The 18,464-nt window shown below is 32.6% G+C and overlaps 8 protein-coding genes across 9 annotated transcripts; 3 read left to right on the top strand and 5 right to left on the bottom strand.

Moving 5' to 3' along the window:
- Nucleotides 1-220: 220 nt before the first annotated feature.
- On the bottom strand, nucleotides 221-1,950 carry LOC128394751 (UDP-glucuronosyltransferase 3A1-like). The gene is made up of 2 exons (XM_053355112.1): nucleotides 1,790-1,950; nucleotides 221-1,655 (listed from the first exon to the last, which is right to left on the bottom strand). The coding sequence occupies exons 1-2, from the start codon at nucleotides 1,831-1,833 to the stop codon at nucleotides 380-382; spliced, it is 1,320 nt and encodes a 439-aa protein (XP_053211087.1). The 5' UTR covers nucleotides 1,834-1,950; the 3' UTR covers nucleotides 221-379.
- A 1,903-nt stretch (nucleotides 1,951-3,853) lies between these two features.
- LOC128394978 (TOM1-like protein 2) lies at nucleotides 3,854-7,883 on the top strand. The gene is made up of 8 exons (XM_053355361.1): nucleotides 3,854-4,003; nucleotides 4,130-4,354; nucleotides 4,656-4,740; nucleotides 4,964-5,048; nucleotides 5,121-5,249; nucleotides 5,716-6,588; nucleotides 6,690-6,884; nucleotides 6,950-7,883. The coding sequence occupies exons 2-8, from the start codon at nucleotides 4,291-4,293 to the stop codon at nucleotides 7,136-7,138; spliced, it is 1,620 nt and encodes a 539-aa protein (XP_053211336.1). The 5' UTR covers nucleotides 3,854-4,003; nucleotides 4,130-4,290; the 3' UTR covers nucleotides 7,139-7,883.
- LOC128394983 (protein cornichon homolog 4-like) lies at nucleotides 7,853-9,153 on the bottom strand. Its single transcript, XM_053355366.1, has 3 exons — nucleotides 8,992-9,153; nucleotides 8,684-8,865; nucleotides 7,853-8,492 (listed from the first exon to the last, which is right to left on the bottom strand). Exons 1-3 carry the CDS (start codon nucleotides 9,064-9,066, stop codon nucleotides 8,321-8,323), a joined length of 429 nt encoding a protein of 142 aa, XP_053211341.1. The 5' UTR covers nucleotides 9,067-9,153; the 3' UTR covers nucleotides 7,853-8,320.
- Nucleotides 9,154-9,284: 131 nt separating this feature from the next.
- Nucleotides 9,285-11,311, top strand: LOC128394977 (transcription factor IIIB 90 kDa subunit-like). The gene has a single exon (XM_053355359.1). It carries the CDS (start codon nucleotides 9,419-9,421, stop codon nucleotides 11,165-11,167), a length of 1,749 nt encoding a protein of 582 aa, XP_053211334.1. The 5' UTR covers nucleotides 9,285-9,418; the 3' UTR covers nucleotides 11,168-11,311.
- Nucleotides 11,312-11,693: 382 nt separating this feature from the next.
- LOC128394982 (ras-like GTP-binding protein RHO) lies at nucleotides 11,694-13,301 on the bottom strand. Its single transcript, XM_053355365.1, has 3 exons — nucleotides 13,146-13,301; nucleotides 12,717-12,885; nucleotides 11,694-12,440 (listed from the first exon to the last, which is right to left on the bottom strand). The coding sequence occupies exons 2-3, from the start codon at nucleotides 12,870-12,872 to the stop codon at nucleotides 12,018-12,020; spliced, it is 579 nt and encodes a 192-aa protein (XP_053211340.1). The 5' UTR covers nucleotides 12,873-12,885; nucleotides 13,146-13,301; the 3' UTR covers nucleotides 11,694-12,017.
- Nucleotides 13,302-13,360: 59 nt separating this feature from the next.
- Nucleotides 13,361-14,825, top strand: LOC128394981 (protein-L-isoaspartate(D-aspartate) O-methyltransferase-like). Of its 2 annotated transcripts, XR_008326482.1 has the most exons (4): nucleotides 13,361-13,940; nucleotides 14,027-14,112; nucleotides 14,183-14,424; nucleotides 14,675-14,825. XR_008326482.1 is itself a non-coding variant. In XM_053355364.1 (3 exons), the coding sequence occupies exons 1-3, from the start codon at nucleotides 13,523-13,525 to the stop codon at nucleotides 14,360-14,362; spliced, it is 684 nt and encodes a 227-aa protein (XP_053211339.1). In that variant the 5' UTR covers nucleotides 13,361-13,522; the 3' UTR covers nucleotides 14,363-14,429. The 2 variants fall into 2 exon arrangements, 1 of the variants encoding a protein (XP_053211339.1); XM_053355364.1 differs by lacking the exon at nucleotides 14,675-14,825 and having other exon boundaries at nucleotides 14,183-14,429.
- Nucleotides 14,653-15,622, bottom strand: LOC128394896 (sulfhydryl oxidase 2-like). The gene is made up of 2 exons (XM_053355269.1): nucleotides 15,535-15,622; nucleotides 14,653-15,266 (listed from the first exon to the last, which is right to left on the bottom strand). Exons 1-2 carry the CDS (start codon nucleotides 15,620-15,622, stop codon nucleotides 14,653-14,655), a joined length of 702 nt encoding a protein of 233 aa, XP_053211244.1.
- Nucleotides 15,623-15,964: 342 nt separating this feature from the next.
- On the bottom strand, nucleotides 15,965-18,097 carry LOC128394979 (poly(ADP-ribose) glycohydrolase-like). Its single transcript, XM_053355362.1, has 2 exons — nucleotides 17,297-18,097; nucleotides 15,965-17,193 (listed from the first exon to the last, which is right to left on the bottom strand). Exons 1-2 carry the CDS (start codon nucleotides 17,971-17,973, stop codon nucleotides 16,260-16,262), a joined length of 1,611 nt encoding a protein of 536 aa, XP_053211337.1. The 5' UTR covers nucleotides 17,974-18,097; the 3' UTR covers nucleotides 15,965-16,259.
- Nucleotides 18,098-18,464: the final 367 nt, after the last annotated feature.

The raw sequence follows: 18,464 nt of genomic DNA on the forward strand, positions 1-18,464 counted from the left end.
GATCAAAAATCAATAATATGGATTTACAAATTGCTAATGAAGCTGGAATCTGTTACAAGGTTGATAAATATGCTAACAGGAAGGTGATTCTACCTCTAACCGTGAGGTACAAGCTAATGGACGCTGTTCAACATTTAACACCAAAGTTTTAATTGATGAAATGGAGATTTTTGATTGCAATTATAAGATGATTGTAAATGAATTTAAAGAGAAGTGGAAATAATTATACTTGAACTTTAATTGTTGAAACCAAATTAAATCCCCTTCTCAAACCATAGTAAATAAAGTGACAGATTTTCAGTTGATAAACTGTCAATTTAAAGTGAGTAACAATCAATTGATGAGCGAAATTTGAACGATAACAATCAGAGAAATAAAATCAATTGGTTGATGATGATTTGTGTTTTCTAATTACTTCTTCAATCATGGTGATCGCTTCCGATGAACTTTGTGAAGTTTTCATGGTCTCAGAAATTTGAACGATTCGTTTTTTCATCTCATCATCAACAAGCGATTTCTCAATACAATCTAATAGATAATCTTCATCAAATTCCCATGGATTAACTCGGAATCCGATCTTCTTATCCACAACTCTCTGAGCATTATCCAGTTGATCAAAATAATATCCAACTACGATCAACGATTTACCATATAAAAGTGTTTCCATCAAGGTATTGTTACCGCCATGAGTTATAACCAAATCAACTGATTGAATAACCGCAATTTGATCAACATAATTATCTCCCCACATATTATCAGCTAATTTAAGTTGATCTCCTCGAAATCCTTTTGAAATGATAAATCGATGAGGTGATTTAGCAAGAGTATCAATCATCCTTTGCATTAATTGAATATCGTTTGAAGCAGTTGATCCAAGGGAAAAGTAGATCAATGAACCAGGTTTATCTTTCAGATTATCGGGTATCTCGAAGCACTTTGATTCGGAACATCTGATGAAATTATCGATTCGATGCCAACCAGGTTCAATTGGTTCACATTCGGTGTAATCAAGTTGCTTGGGATAATGATAGAAGCCGATATTGGTCAAGGGTAAGGAAAGTCGAGTAGGACGAAAGACCGGAGGTCGACCGATTTTAGCTAAATGCTCATTCATACAAGTGATGAAAACTTCATGGGAATCGAGAAGGTGATTCCTCATCTCTGCCCATAGTTTACGATCAGATGATGTTGATAAACCAAATTGAATCGGTGGTCCGTTATTGTAAAGTCCAAGTGGATTACAAGAGTGTAAGTTGATCACTGGTAGACCCGTAGAGAAAATAGCACCAGTAAGATCACAACAATCGTGAATTATGCCATCAAATTCATCGATATTCGTCCGACTAAGAAATTCTTTATGAGCTTCATGAAGAGTTAACCAAGCACTCATGTCATTCATATTCTCTTTATCCTGTTGAGTAAAATTAGTGAATCGAACCATCGGATCGCGACGAAGTTTTTCCATAGTCTTGTCGATCGTTTCAACAAGAGAATCTTCATTTTTTTCTGGAAAAAGTTCCTTTTTGAAGGCGATGAAACCGAACCCACGATTCGTAGCAGCCTTTTCGTACTTCGGTAAATGAGCAAAGGTCACTTTGTGTCCATGGCGGGTAAGAACTTCGCCAAAACCAAGTGTCACATTGACTGGTCCATATCTGCAACAGTACAAAGAGGTCAAAAAATGAGGACACGGGAATAAAATGTCGAATTATTAGTAAACTATGTAAGCACAATCAACAATGGTCAGTAAATCCTAACGATAACCATTTATATTAGTTAAAATACTCACGCATTCATAGTGGTCAAGAGGAAGTGAAAACTTGTGTTGGTCATTTTAACGATAATTTATTCAAATTAAGTTGGCGATTTACTTATTGTTGATCTAGTTTTACTGAATACAACTAGAACACAAACAACCTGTTTATTTGCAGTTCTAATTGTACAATGATAATTAAAAGCGAAATCGTTGATTCCAAGATGACTCGAATTAATGATTAAAAAGCGCCTCAAGCAATTAACTATGCGTGTTCGGAAAAATTATGGGACTTATCATTGATTTATGATTCTAACTAGTACTTGACAACATTTATCATGAAAATCACTCTGTTCTGAAGAGAAACTCGCAGCTACCGAATAATCTTTATGAAAATTTCTTTAATCAGTTTATAACGATTGAAATTAGATTAAGTAATTAAATACCTGATAATAATCTTTCAACTTTTTCTTTAGTAAGCTCATAACTTTGCAAAGAAAGATCGCAAAAATATAAATGTAATATCATGGAAAAGAAGAAAAAAATGCTATTCATTTCATTTAATCAAATATCAATTGTTTGCGAAATAATTACGATAATCTGATTGGAATAAATAATTTTCCGAGATACTCGAAAAAACTGGTTTCCTCAGGTTAACATGTAAATAACATAGAATCATAGGGTCTAAGTTTTTTTATCATCGTGTTTTCAACTTAAACTTAATAACTTTTTTGTTTTTGAATCATTAACTATAAAACTTTCGAGATATGTTGTTAAATGTTTGCATAATATTTAATTGAAAAAATCAAGACGATCGCATGAAAAGCCACTGAGATATTCTAAATTTACTAATCAGTCCCATAATTTTTCCGAACACGTTAGGTTGATTCATTTGATTCTGGTCGATCTTATTTTTGAATATCATTTTTGCTTGACCTTCAAATGAGCTGAATGTTTGTCGGTTACTAACATAGACCTTGAGCATTCACTATCAGAGATCTTCCTCTATGGCGAGATTCTATAACAGGGTCACCTTGTTTGATTTTCATCGCCCAATTTTTCACTGAGGATGGTGAGGCGGCTTCGTCTCCTAACATTTTGTATAGTTAGTTATGAGTAAAACCCGCTGATCATTCCAAAAGGCATGAAAACTTCACAAAAATCATGTTGTTTTTGATAATTTATTGAATTCATCAAAAGTTCTTTGGTAATCATTTTTAGAAAAACTTAAAATTTTCATATCTCAATGTCCGTTACTTCAAAATGGACTTAGAACAATTTTTCTACATCTTCTTAAGCTGAATTTAGAGGGTGACAAAGGCCAGAATTAAGTGAATCAACCTAATAGCTTCGATGATTGTGATGTAATCAATCAAATTGTTTCAATGTATTAATACATATTTTCCAGTGCAATTGTTATCATTTGATTGAAATCTTTTTTATCACCATCGAAATGATTAAGATACAGTTTTAATTGTATCAAACAATTGATTAAAACTAAAGGGTGTGTAGTTTAAAAAGTTCCCTTTTTGAGATAAGAAAATAGCAGAGGCAAAGGGTAAGAAAAAAATTTTATCTAACCTTTTACTTGTTATTTTCTTATCTCAAAAAGGGAACTTTTTAAACTACACACCCTTTATTTGACAAGACAGTTGATTTAACAATGAAAACATTTCAGAATTAATTATAAAATGTCAATGATATTAACCAAAGAGTAATTAAAGTTAATTTTAACCTTAAGCAACGACAATTAACTCAAAATACATGTAAAAGGTTACATGTTAATTGAATCCACCAATTATTAATAATTAACTCAAGCATCATTTTCACAATTTTGATTAGTCTAATTAACTTTTTGTTTTCCTGATGAAACCAAACAATCAAATGTAATGTAATAAAACTTTCATTTTTCATCGTTGATTATTTCTAAATTGTAATTAGTCAACATGAAGATAATAAAATCGAGAGAATAATTAAATTTATCTAACGCGCTGGAACAGCAATTAGACGATAATGTTAACCAATAGAATCCAATGGAAATTGAATTGTTGGTAAACAAAAGAGAAAAACAATTGATTGTTTTCAATGGAAAACTAAACTAATCAAGTTAATAACAATCAAGAGAAAATCAATTGATTGAATGGTCGATGTGTAGATTAATCGAACCACGTTGAGCAAACTCCATAGGAAGAAAATCAGTGTTATGGTTTTTACTTCATTCTCTTCATCACCTTGTCATCCATTTCCAACGTAAACAATCAAAAGAATCTCTTTCATTTCTCTTTCTTTTTCTCTTTCTCATCTTCTTCTTTCTATTTCTTCTCTCTCTCTCTCTCATTCACATTTTGAGTCACTTTTATTATTGTTTTCTTTTAGGTCTTCGCATCAAAAACATCTCTCTCTTCACCGGATTCTATTCGTCAACCAAACAAATATATTTCCAATTCTCTCCATCTTTCCAATCATCAAACTCTTTCATCTTATTCATCATCACCATCATCTTAATCATCACCAATTAATTAATCCAACAGTAAACAATGGCTGCTCTACTACAGACCTTAAGTGGTAATCCATTACAAACACCAATCGGCCAGAAAATAGGTAACCTACTCACCTTTTTTTATCTTTTCATTTATATTTCTGTTATTTTCACTTAATTACGTCTTATTTCAACAATTAATCTTTGAACAATTACAATTAATCAACCGTATATTGTACTTAAACTGTTTAATTAATTATGGAGCGACGAAAAAAACAACCAAAAGCTTCATCACTTAGCAAAAGAAAACAAAAATCTCCATCAGCTCATTTTTAGATTGTCATGTTTTGTTTACATATTTTCACAGTTAATCATCATCTTAACTAATCAATATTATTTCATTTTCTACTCAATTAATTAAAGAACAAGCAACCGAATCAAATTTACCTTCCGAGGATTGGGCTTCCTTCATGGAGATTTGTGATATGATCAATGATACAGATGAAGGGTAAATATTATGATTCTTTCATGATTATTTGCATGTTTCTGAGACCTTGAGACTTATGAGTTTATCTTTCAAGAGACAATTAGATAATCACTTAATTTACTTTTATCAATTAATCAATTCTAATTATCCTTCCTTCTCTCTCTCTCTCTCTCTCTCTCTCTCTCTCTCTCTCTCTCTCTCTCTCTCTCTCTCTCTCTCTCTCTCTCTCTCTCTCTCTCCATAGACCCAAGGATGCAGCTCGAGCAATTAAGCGACGACTTCAGCAAAATGCTGGAAAAAATCATGTCACCGTTATGTATACACTAACGGTGAGTAATTATTAAGCTGATTAAGAGTAATTATCGATGATGATTAACTGATTAATTTCCTTCTAATTACAGTTACTGGAAACTTGTGTTAAAAATTGTGGAAAAAGATTCCACACTCTTGTTACTAGTAAGGATTTCGTTCAAGATTTGGTTAAGTTAATTGGTCCAAAAAACGATCCACCTCCGGTTCTTCAAGAAAAGGTAAATCACCTAATTGGATTAATCAATTTCCAATTATATTCTGTATTTCAAATCAACTGTTCAACTGGATTCTTATTGTTTTATATATATAATATTTTTCCGATTAATGTGATAACTGATCCGGACAATTTACTTGTAACGTTACTTTAATCACTGACAATCAACTTGAGAAACATTTAACAACATAACCTTTCAACATTTCACCTTGTTAACCATTTCTTTTATCCAATTGTTTACCTTTTCCGTTCATGATTGTTTACAATTTAAGTTTTCCCTTTTCAAATTAACTATTCTTTTTTTTTTTAATTCTTTCTTCCAAAATTTCACTTTCGATCAGTTGTTGTTTTATCCTCAATTTTTTTGTTCCTTCAAATCGGTTGTTCAATTGACACCAAAGTAACTTTGATCTTAATCTATTATTATTATTATTGTTTTTTACTTCTACTTTTGGTCTTTTTGATTACAGGTTTTAAATCTCATTCAAACTTGGTCTTTAGCATTTCGAGGACAACCAGAATGCTCCGGAGTTGTTCAGGTGTATATCGATTTGATGGCAAAAAAGGTTGAATTTCCAGTCACTGATCTTGAGTCAACTGCACCAATCCACACTCCTCAACGAAGTGTACCACCATATCAACGAAAGGCGACCAACGAATCAATTGTAACAACTGGATCACCTACTAATGCATCAAGCAATTCATTGCTAAATCGTTCACTACCAACAAACATTATCTCAGGATCATCAACAGCAACATCAACATCATCATCGTTACCTTCATCAACCACAACAACAACAGCCCCATCCTTAGCCGCTACCGGTATATCAACAACAATCGGTGCTCCTGGATCATCACCAATTAGTTCATTTCATCATCATCATAACATGTCTACTGGTGGACAAGTAAATCATAGTCCAGATCAGTTGATTAAACTGAAAAGTGAATTGGATGTTGTTCAAGGGAATATAAAAGTCTTCCATGAGATGCTCAATCAATTGATTCCAGGTAAAGAGCATCCAGATGATTTAAGTTTACTTTGTGATTTAAATACAACATGTCAAGCGATGCAAAAAAGAATCGTTGAACTGATTGAAAAAGTGGCCAATGAAGAAGTGACCAATGAGCTATTGAGAGTTAACGATGACCTTAACAATGTCTTTGAACGTTACGAAAGATATGAAAGGAAACGATCCAATGCTTCATCGTCAACATCAACAACTTTCCCGAAATCGAAGGCTTCAGAACCAAGTTTAATTGATTTAAGTGTCGATGAGACAATACCAACGGTAGATCTGTTATCCAAAGGAGTTCAAGGAATAAGTTTATCAAAAAATGTCAAGGTAATTGTCTCAAGATGATTGATTCTCTCTTGACTAATTCACTGATGGATTAATCAATTTTTGTTTTCTTTTCATGTTTCTCTCTCTCTTTTTTTGTATAGTCAAGTAATTCTGGTGCTGAAGAATCTGCTGGTTTGGGTGATGCTGATTTCGACTCTTTTGCTCAATCTCGAACGTCTCTTGGCCGAACTGAGCCGAAAACCGTTGAACCAACAGGATTAGATTCTCTTGAAAATGCCGTTCGCTCGAGCGGAGGTCCACCCGATTCTCTTAATAGTGAAGGAAAATCTCTTATGGTAAGAAATTGATATTATCACGAGATCAAGACATTATCATAATCTGTTTGTTTCTATTTCAATAGTTGGACAGTGTTCGTGATTTAGTTGAAATGGAAAATTGGTTACGTGAACAAAACGCTTCCGCTAATTTGGGAACAACAACAACCACAACCACGAACACATCGACAACACAACAAACCGGAGGTGATTTTAGCTTCGAAAAGTTTCTAACCGAAAGAGCCGATGCCAGAGATAAAATGTTCAAACAATAATTCCAATTGATTGTGAACAAAATCAAGAACCAATATAAATAATCAATAGAAACAAAAAACACTTTCTTCATTATCCATTGTTGATCATCATCTCCAGCGATTCCTGTAATTGGTACCGAAGATTATCATGATCACCATTGGGATAATCTATTGTTTACTTGAAAGAACTTATTTAATGAATGACAATTTAATGGATCTATGATGTTATATCAAAAATTTATCTCTTCTACAATTTGGATAACGTTAATTTTAATTTTCTTTTCTTTCTTGTAAAGTCAAAATTCAAGAGTGATACTGAAATTATCTTCATCTTACCTGAGAATCTTGTATTAACTTCCCATGTGAGCATGTGAAGAATTTAATTGGAATTAATCACAGTTAATCAATTCCCTTCTTCTTAAAATAATCTCTCCTTTCTCTATCAAGAAATTTGCCTACTAATTAATACGATCAATTATCAAATTTCATACACGATTTTGTAATCCAAATATTTTATTCCTTTAATTGTTGTTATGTATTTAACGTGAGACCTTCCCGATAGTTTAGTCAATTAGAATCACTAAATATGCTTGTGAATGTATTAATTATATTGATTGAAAGAGAAAAGGACTAAATGATTTATGAGGAAAATCATTTACATTGATTAACTTTACTTCTCAATACAATTTAATGAAACTTATCTTTCTGTTCCTAATATTAGTTAAATTGCACAAATTAATTTAAATAAATGATTTTAATAATTTGATCACTTTGATTTTACTCTTATTATATTACAAATTAATTGTTACCGTGGTTTCGATTATAAATTATTGTAAATTAATGACTATTGGTAAAAATAAAACGTTGATAAAGTAACGAGAAAATGGTTAAATTCAAATGTAGAAATAGATGATTAATTGATTGTGAGTTTGCAATTGGGTTAAACAGAAGCCATTCTGGTTGATTGGGGTTAATTTTTTTATGATTTATCGATAATTAACTTTGTAATCATCTTTTTTTTCTCACTCGCTTCTTAAGATCTTGGAAATTTGCGATCTCTCTTGAGTATTTACAGTTGGATTATTGGATTTGGTTCTTTTAGCGAATAGAATAAGATTGTTTTCTGAGTAGAAATCGGGAATGATTTGTGTAGATTAAATCACAAATTGGAAAGAAAAAAAAAATGATTTCACTTTAAGTGATTCAGCTACTTGTAAGTAGAGAAATAATTAAACAATAAAGGTAAATGAAAAAGTGAACCAATTGAAAACAAAGATGAACAATGGAATGAGTTGTGTACTGTTTCAAGTTCCCTCGGTGATAAATTTCCGTTGGATCAAAAAGTCCCATGTTTCCTTGTGGCACTGAACAGTATCTAAATTAACAGAAATCAGATTAATTAGTTAAATAAAAAGACACCTGTAAGTTAATTGTAATAGTATTTGAAAAGTCATTGATTGAATCTGTTTCTCTCAATTTTTGTTGACAAAAAGACAACACAATTCAATCAATCATCCACTATCATGTACTACCAATCATGATTGTCATCTTTTCCATTTAACTTACCTGTAAATCATCCACAAGGTTAAAGGAGCATTGAAAATGAACAAAATCCAATGACCGGTCAAAAGAAGAGCAATTGTTATGATCCCATGACCGAATATTTCTAATTTAACAAGTGGATTAAGTTTATTACAACAATCGCGAGCGTTGATATAATCACATTCCAAATCTGAAAGGGTAATAATCTAAAACGAAAATAACAAATCAAACACATTAAAACAAATTATTCGATTCGAGAGAGAGAGAACAAAAAACAATAGAAACCAAAAAAGAGAATAAAAAAAAGCAAAAATTAAAAGAGAGAAACTTACAAAATAAATAGAGAGAAAAAGTAAACATCCAGTGTCAGCGATTGCGAATGCAAACAAAAGCGATTCCAAATTCATTTTGTTAATTAGTGTTTAATCAATTGGTCCAAAATGTTAATCACTTTAATTGTTGAAAATTGAAACAAAAACAAAATGAATTCAAGTGACTAATGAGAGAGTAAGTGTCATGCTCATTACATTGAATTCTTGGCGTTGATTTGAAAAACGCGCGAGAAACTCGGTTGCCAATGGAAACCAAATTAAAGGGAAAATCATCTAATTAAACTTTGATCAATGAGTCTTTTTCTTAATCTGTAAACAATAATTTTAATTTCATTTTCAATATTTTATCATTTTGATTGTAATCAAGTGGATTTGTTTTAATTGTTTTACTTTTTTTTGTGACTGTTTATTTTAGCCATTCTAAAGGATGGCTTCTCGGCAAAGTTGCCCTAAATGTGGCTCAAGTGATTTGGAAACTGATGCTGCCAGAGGTGACACTGTTTGTACTAATTGTGGTTCAGTTCTTGAAGATAATTTAATTGTAAGCGAGGTTCAATTTCAAGAGGGTAGTCATGGTGGTTCCAATATTATTGGACAAACCATTTCGGTTGATAATGGGTTTCAAGGTCTTTCCATGGGAGGTATGATGGCCACTGGTAAAGAATCAAGGCAAATAACATTAGATCGAGCTAGGAAAAGGATCAAAGCAATCGGTGCATCTTTAAGCCTTAACAATCATTGTATGGACATGGCTTTCAATTTCTATAAGATGGCTTTGAGTAAACGTTTAACTTGTGGTAGGAAAAATAATCACGTCATCGCTGCTTGTATTTATATTACTTGTCGTGTGGAATGTACTTCACATATGTTACTCGATTTATCTGATTTGATGCAGGTAAATGTCTATGAACTTGGACGAACCTATTTAAAGTTATCTGGTGCTCTCTGTTTAAACATTCCTGTTCTGGATCCATGTTTGTATATTGTAAGATTTGCCCATAAATTAGGTTTAGAGGAAAAGACTCATGATGTCGAAATGACTGCTCTTCGTTTAGTTCAAAGGATGAAAAGAGACTGGATGGACACCGGTCGCAGGCCTTCAGGACTTTGTGGAGCTGCTTTACTTGTGGCTACTCGATTGAATAACATTGAACGATCGGTAAAGGAAGTTGTTGATATTGTTAAAGTTTGCGAGACAACAATTAGGAAACGTTTAAATGAATTTAGTGATACACCAACAAGTAAATTAACTTTAGATGAGTTCATGACGGTTGACCTGGAAGGAGAGGAAGATCCTCCTTGCTACAAAATGGCTAATAGGAAAGCAAAATCGATTGTGGAAGATAAAAAGCAATTGGAAGAAGCGGAAACTCAGGTGGCCAAAATTCAACAGCAAATAGAGGAAAAATTGGATAGTTTAAGGAAAAAATTTCGTTCACCTTATGTCACATTGGCAGATATTGAAGAGCTTGCACCTAAACGTAAAACTGTCGGAGATGAAGGAATAGAAGACGATTACGTGGATGTAGAAGAAGTTATTGAGAAAATAGTGGAAGAAAATCATTTCAATATAATCAGAGAAATTGTTGGACAAGATAATCCTCAAGCTGATTCTTTCCTTCAACAACTTCAAACTTTCAGGCCAACAGCCGCTAGTCTAGGAATTAGAGAATCTTTAAATTTAGGATTTACCAATGGATCAGATGAGGAAAATGGTGATATGATCAATCAAGAAGATGATGTAGATAATGAATATGACGAAGATACTGACATTGATGATGAAGAAAATAATTCAATCAATTTACCAACTTCAGAAGATAATCAAAGCTCATCCGAATCTAAAGAATCGGGAGTCTTAGATTTAGAAGGAATTGACGATACTGAATTGGATAATTATATTCTATCATCTGCAGAAATTCAGGCGAAAACTAAATTATGGTATTCGGCGAACGCTGAATACTTAAAGGAAATGGAAGAGAAAGAGAAACGTAAAGCTGAAGAAGAAGCCGAAAGAGCCAAAAAGGAGAGTTTAGGTGAAGTTCAACCGAAAAAGAAACGTAAAAGCAAAAAGAAAACACCAATTGAGGCCAACACGGCCGGAGAAGCGATTGAAAAAATGTTAGAAGAGAGAAAACTATCAAATAAGATTAACTATGATGTTCTAAGAAGATTGTAACATTAACCTTGTAAATAGAAACAAAATTATTTTATATCTTGTAAAAAAAGAAAAAGAAAAATATCATTTTGACAAAAAATCTTTTGTTTACCTTTTTTGTTTTCTTCTTTTCCATTAAATGTCTAAAGTTAAATCTCTTTAAAAGAGCCAATGGATTAATTTGTTTTCTTGTTTTCTAAATTTTTGATCATTTGTTTTTCTTGTAAACGAAAATGTTGAAAATTATTGTTTCATTTGTGATCATTTGTTATTAGAAATTTGTGATTTATTCTTGGGGGAGGTTCACTTGTTGCTATTTCATTCTAGTTATGCTAATTAGTGAAACTCTCTCTCTCTCTCTCTCTCTCTCTTTCTCTCTGTTCTCAAATTGTTGCTCATCTAAATCTTGTTTATCTTCCTATAAGGGATAAGGGATTTAACTATTGTCATCAATTCAAGTTCTGGGTTTGTGTTTACATTTATGAGCTTTATATGTGGTACCGATGGTTGAGAATCCATTTTGAGTAGATTTTGGTTTAAAGATATGTTTATGTTGGTGGTGGTAATTTTTTTTAATCAATTGATAGTTTAATTACTAATTTTCACAAAAATTCATAAATGAGAGAAGGGTAAAGAGGGAGAGGGAGAGAGAGAGAGTGTGTGTGTGTGTATGTGTGAGAGAGAGAGAGATTGGAGAAAAGGGTTCTCAGATATAGAGAGAAGAGCGTAAGAGAGTGAGAGAAAGAGAGGAAGAAAGAGAGACAAAGAAGACAAAGAGAGATAAAGGAGAGAGATTTTGTATGGCGGTGTTGTATCAATTTTCCACCGAAAAAAGGAGATAAAAGCGTTAAACATTGCAAAATAACGACAATTAGAGAATAAGACACTTCGTCCTTTTCTTTCTTTTGGTCTGGAGAGCAGCTCTGGTTGCTGTCTCAAACACTTCACGGACACCTTCCTTCGTTTTAGCGGAGCATTCCAAATATCCATAGGCGTTAATCTTTTCAGCCATAGCTCGGCCTTCCTCTGGAGTTACCGGCTTCTGTTTCATTTTTGATAGCTCTTTAATAGTGTGGCTATCATTTCGCAGGTCCTTCTTATTTCCAACAAGTATTATGGGTACATTTGGGCAAAAATGCCGTACCTCGGGTGTCCATTTTTCCGGAATATTTTCCAAACTGTCTGGACTATCAATTGAGAAGCACATTAAGATGACATCAGTGTCTGGATAGGAGAGAGGTCGTAGCCTGTCGTAATCTTCCTGTCCAGCAGTGTCCCATAATGCTAATTCAACCTTGAATTGAATTGAAGGAGAGAGAAAGAGAAAGAGAAGATAAAAGATAAAATAAAACAAAACAAGAAAAACAAAATGTCAAATTAGAAAATTGTATCCTCTTTTCAACAAACAAACAAAAAAGAAGAAAAAAAATAAGCAAAGGTCTTAAAAGGAAATGTTGAATCTAAACAGAATAGCAGAATATACATAAAAATAAAAGGAAAGATAGGATGAGTAAAGAGAGAAGAGAAACAAAAAAAAAGAGAAGAAGATAGAATAGAAAATCTATTTTACCTGTTTACCATCAACCTCAATGTCAGCAACATAATTCTCAAAAACAGTTGGCACATAGACCTCAGGAAATTGATCCTTACTGAATACAATTAATAGGCAAGTTTTACCACACGCACCATCCCCAACGATGACCAATTTTTTTCGTATTGCTGCCATAATAATAAAATAACTGAATGGCGGTTAGAAAAAAAACACAGATGAGAAAAAAAAAGAAATAGAAAAAAAAGAGAAAGTAATAGAATTAAAATGGGGACTACAAGGTGTGGTCTTTGTATTGAAAGGTGAAAATGAATTCACTCTGCTGCCATACAGCGTCTAAATACTCAAGAAAAACAAGTTAAAAGAGAATAATTTAATTTTCTTTTATTAATTGTTCTTCTGGTGGTTCACAGTTTATTTAGAAAATAGAAAATAAATTAAAATACTCACCTTAGAATACTAACAAATTGAGTAACAATAAAACTACTTGTAGATAAAATTACCTTAAACAATCAAAATAAATTTCACCGTAAATGCAGTGAATACAAACTGAAAGATTTTCTACAAACTCTCTGTCTATTTCTCTGTCTATTATTCGTCTTCTTGACAGTCTCACAAATGGAAAACACAATTTGTAGATTAGTTAATGTTCCCCTTGTTTTGGAACATTTTTTTTCGGTTTTCGTTAATTGTTTGAGATTTTGACTTCATTCGGTTGATTGTTTAATTTTATATTCGTTTGATTGTTTTACTGTTTCTGATTTGTTCCTTTTTGTTGAGTTATTTCTGTTTCCATCATTAGGGTGTTTAATATTCGTTTGTTGTCAATGGCTTGGAAATGTTCTGGAAGGGACAATATTAATTTGATTGAGAATTTAAAGAGAAATGGAATCATTACTTGTGATCGAGTTGAAAGGTCAATGTTAGCGGTTGATCGGTCCAATTATTGTCAATCTAATCATTTCACTGATGCTCCACAAAAGATTGGATTTGCTGTTACCATTTCAGCTCCTCATATGCATGCTTATGCTTTAGAGTATTTTAAAGATCATTTGGTTGAAGGTGCAACTGCTCTCGATGTTGGTTCTGGTTCGGGTTATTTAACTGCTTGTATGGCTCATATGGTTGGTCCAACTGGTAAAGTCTATGGAATTGATCATATTCCTGAACTAGTTGAACAATCAAAGGTCAATATTGAGAAAGATTCACCTGATTTACTTTCATCTGGTAGAGTTACATTAATTGGTATGTAATTAAGATTTTATATCAATAAGTTTATTTCTTTTGTAATTTTCCTTTTTCCTTTTTCATTTATTATGTTCATTAACTAGTTGGTGATGGTCGTAAAGGTCATCAACCAGGAAGTCCATATGATGCTATCCATGTTGGTGCAGCAGCTCCAGTTCTACCTGAAGATGTAAGTTACAATCAATGACCATCAATCTGAAATTGTGTTAATTTTGAACCTTTTTCGTTTAATTCTACAGCTTGTTAATCAATTGAAACCCGGTGGAAGATTAATCATACCTGTTGGTCCAGAGAAAGAAGGACAAAAATTAGAACAAATTGATAAATTACTCGATGGAAGTGTCAAACGAACTACAGTTATGAATGTCATTTATGTCCCATTAACTGATCGAGAAGCTCAATGGCCAACAAAGAAATGAATGTTGCTAAAAGAAAACAATTTTAAACATAAATTTTGGCGACAATAAACTACTCAGTCAATGTAAATCATTATTCTATTAATATCCTGGTGTTATGATCGGTCCATCGGTTGATCCAAAATTGAAAATGACAAAATGACAAAAAGAGTTGATCAGTTTTTTACTTGTGAAAGACAATTCGAAACTATTTAATTTAGTCGCAGAAATTTAGGTAGATAATAGTATTAGTACATTGAAAAAGAAAAGTTGACAATCAGTTGTCTTGAGGAAGTAAAAAGTGAAACAATTGATTAATTTTTGGTTTTTTCGCAGGGAATCCAATTGGAAGGATTGTATCGATTAATCAAATATTGAATGACTTGATTATCGTTAAATCGGCCTCGAGTCCAACAATTGGAACATTGAGTTTGTAAAGGAAATTGGACTTTTGGAAAGAACGGATCTTGAGTTGGATCGCCGGCGATTCTTTTGTTGACTGAATTGTGAACAGACCAAAGATATCGAATAGATGAAAATGGATCCGATTGATGAATTACTTGGAACATGTCGATTGTCTCATTGATGAAATGTTGTCGACACTCTTGACATGAGAAAAAGTCTCTGATGAATGAACGCATCGTAAAAGCGACCTGATGATTAGTTAATTGTCCATCAACTTGGAGATACTCGGCTACAGACAATGTGTGCCAAAGAAGCCACAAGGAACAAGTGTAACCTCGATAAATTGGATTAGATCCTCGACAAGTGATCCAATTGTTTGGCTTAGGAAGACGATGAACTTGTTGCAATTGGTTAATTTTCCTAATCAATTGGTTAACTGAAATGGAATCTAGAGAATCATTGGTTAACAATTGATTCTCATATGATTCTAGTGATTGTGATAAATGATTGAAAAAAGGTTTTCCTGTTGATGAATTAGTGAATGGAAAGTAATTAGCAATGAGATTGGTAAAATTTTTCAATGAATTAATTTTTTTCCAATGAATAATTGTCATAAATCAAAATTGACTGTCGAAATATTTAACTCATTGGTTGGTTACAACATGAGTAACAATTTAATCTTCAAGGGTAACATTTCAGAATAAGAATGACATTGATTCCTTATTTTGTTACAACAACCTCATTAATGGGTGAATCTTCAATTAATTTAGGTGCATCACTTGATAGAATACCATGTGAGGCTATAACGTATATTCTAGTTGCTCCCTTTTCTCTTGAAAATTCAGCAGCAGCAACATAATAGACAACATCATCAATCATATCTTAAACCATGATAGCGATTCGTCCAGAAACATCACCAACTACGGTAATCGGGGTTTCCTCTTTAGAAGCCAAAGTCGGCATAATATCGAGACCAGGATCTAACGGTTTGGGTGCAGGTTCCACAGTGGGTGGTGAATATCTTCCATCGACTTCATCAGATTCAGCGGTTTTCTGTGGTTCACCATGAAGAACAGCAATTCCCAAACGAAGACGCTCAGCTTATGATGACGCCTTTTCGGCTGATCCCGAATCTTTAGCCACTATCTCAGCACTTTCATAATCAGGAATAGAATCGTGAATTTATTGTGAAAGAAAGGGTGAAGCTCGTAAATGATCGTATCGTAATAGAATAATACTTTTTAATAACTGATCAAGAATGAAAAGATCTCGATGAAACTAATTTGCGTTTAAAGATCAACATGATGATCAAATTTGATTCAAATGAATGAATATGATTAAACAGAACGTAACAGCCAAATGTTTTTCTAACGATCGATCAAAATAAATGACAAAGTGACCTGAAAGTTACTAGCGCTCGTAAGAATAAATATCTGGTTGTTACGCTCTAAATATAAAAAGAATAATATAAAAAATTGTACAAAGTTAATAATTTTGTAAAGTCGATTAAGAGAAATTAAGTTGATTCTGTTAAAAATTTTCTTATGACATAATCAAATAATGGTTCCTTTTCTTGGTCCAAATCAAGGGATGAAACATAATCACCATAATCAATTAAAAATTGATACAATTGACCAGTTGTGATTTTTTTTTGTCCTAAACTGTTAACAATTAGACTCATATCAGTTGATAGTTTGGCATCACCAAAGGTAAAATACATAACATCTCGTCCCGATAATGAAGCAGCAATTAACTGTATTAGAGACTTTAATTGTGGATCACCTCGAAAAACACCACAACCCCAATTACCAGTGGCGACGGCACAAAGATGTTTACGGTCCAATTTCCGTCTATCCATAAATGCGACATAAGCCTTGGTTAATTCTCGATCAATGAATAATCTTTTATATTGATCACGAACTTTATTACCAGGAAAAGATTTCGCATCCATGGCCACAATTTTGGTATAACGTCGACCCCATTCATCTAATTGCGTTGGATCATAATAATTACCATCAAAGAGAAATGTATTACCATAACCAGAATATTTGTTAAATTGTTCCGTTCCAGTGATTAAAAGACATTCATTTTCAAGGAGAGTTTCAGTGAATAACATGGAGACCATTAATTCCGGATTAATTACAAATCTAATCTCTTCCTGTACAAGGCCAGATCGCAATACACCACCGCCGACACATTTATTTGCAAAATCGGCCTGAATCATACCATAACCATGAGATTCAATGGTTCCTTTCAAATGGACGGAAACTTTGGACAATTTTAATGATGATGATGACCAGTTGACCATTTCATTTTCTTCCAAGTGTCGCCTTTCAAATGAGACAATACCCTTAGGAGGTTCACTGACCACTCGATGTAAATAGTTCAATATACATTTAAGCTTTTCCAGTTTACGATTAAAACGATCATCTTTGGGTGATGAGAATAATCTGAAGAAGATAAAAAGAAAAAGTAAATTGTTAACAATAAGCTTATAAGAATATAATTTGAATTCTAATTTTTTCTTTTTTTTTCGTATTTATATTCACTTACTTGGAGAATGAGAAATCTTGTAATTTGAATTGTTTGTGTTCTGGAAAAGTACAAAAAAATCCATTACAAAGTAACGATGATATTTGTTGTTGACTAAAAAATAATGAATGATTAGATCGCTGCTTTAAGATTGGAATTGGTTGACGAATTAATTTGGGTAAATCAACAGTTAATTTAATCATTTTGGGTAAAATGATTGAGAAAAAGTGTTCACGTTCACTTGGAGTATAACATTCATCTAGGAGAGTTGATAAAACACTGAAACTTTCTTTAATCAGGCCTGGATTATAATCTTTAATAACAGAGATTAGGTTAGTTGTTGTCAAGATTGAACTTGATGTAAGTAGATTAACAATTTTTGTCCATTCACTTGTTCCCAATAGTTTATGTTTAGATTGATTGTCAACCTTAAAAGGCATTCTAACATAATCTGAAGGTAATGAATTCGATGGTATCACTAAAGATGAATAAGATGGCGATAATACCCATGAAGATGCTGTTGATGACCAATTGTAAACAAATCGTTCAGGGTAAGGTTTGGGTGGGCCATCGGTAGATAAAGGGATCTGATAGAAAATTGTTTTATCCAATGAAGCTTTTAATTCACCAAGAGAATAAGAGCAATCCGGTTCACGATTTAATTCGAAATCTTCATCTCCCGCCGGCGGAACTTCCATAATTGTAAAATTAATTAGACACAATAAACTTTACCATTGCAGAGAAAATTAATCAAAGTAAATTAATTGAGGAAAACTATTAATCAACATGAGACAATTTTGATAAGAATTTTTTGTTTACCTTTACAACTTTATCGGCGCTCACCAGATGGAAGCACAAGCGAATTCTAAAAAAAATTCTGATCATGAGCAGTGAGAGAATGAGAAAAATTGATTCGATAAACTTTCAGAACTTATTAGGATGATTATCTTTTTGGAAGAAAATATCGAAACGTTACTAATAATATGTAAACATATTCCATCGAGTAAAAAATAATCAGCATCATTCATTTCATCAGTTTGATTGTCAGAATTACCGAACGAAAACTTTAGATGAGAATAAAAGTTTTTGTTTTGATCTTGAAGAATTTGATAAATAATTAAAATAGACTAATTATCTTGTCAATTAGGTTCCAGGTGAAATTGAAGTAACTTGACAAACTTGGTCAATT

The sequence above is a fragment of the Panonychus citri genome, unplaced genomic scaffold (assembly GCF_014898815.1).
Source record: "Panonychus citri isolate SS breed McGregor unplaced genomic scaffold, ASM1489881v1 Contig00140, whole genome shotgun sequence".
NCBI classification, from domain to species: Eukaryota; Metazoa; Arthropoda; class Arachnida; order Trombidiformes; family Tetranychidae; genus Panonychus; species Panonychus citri.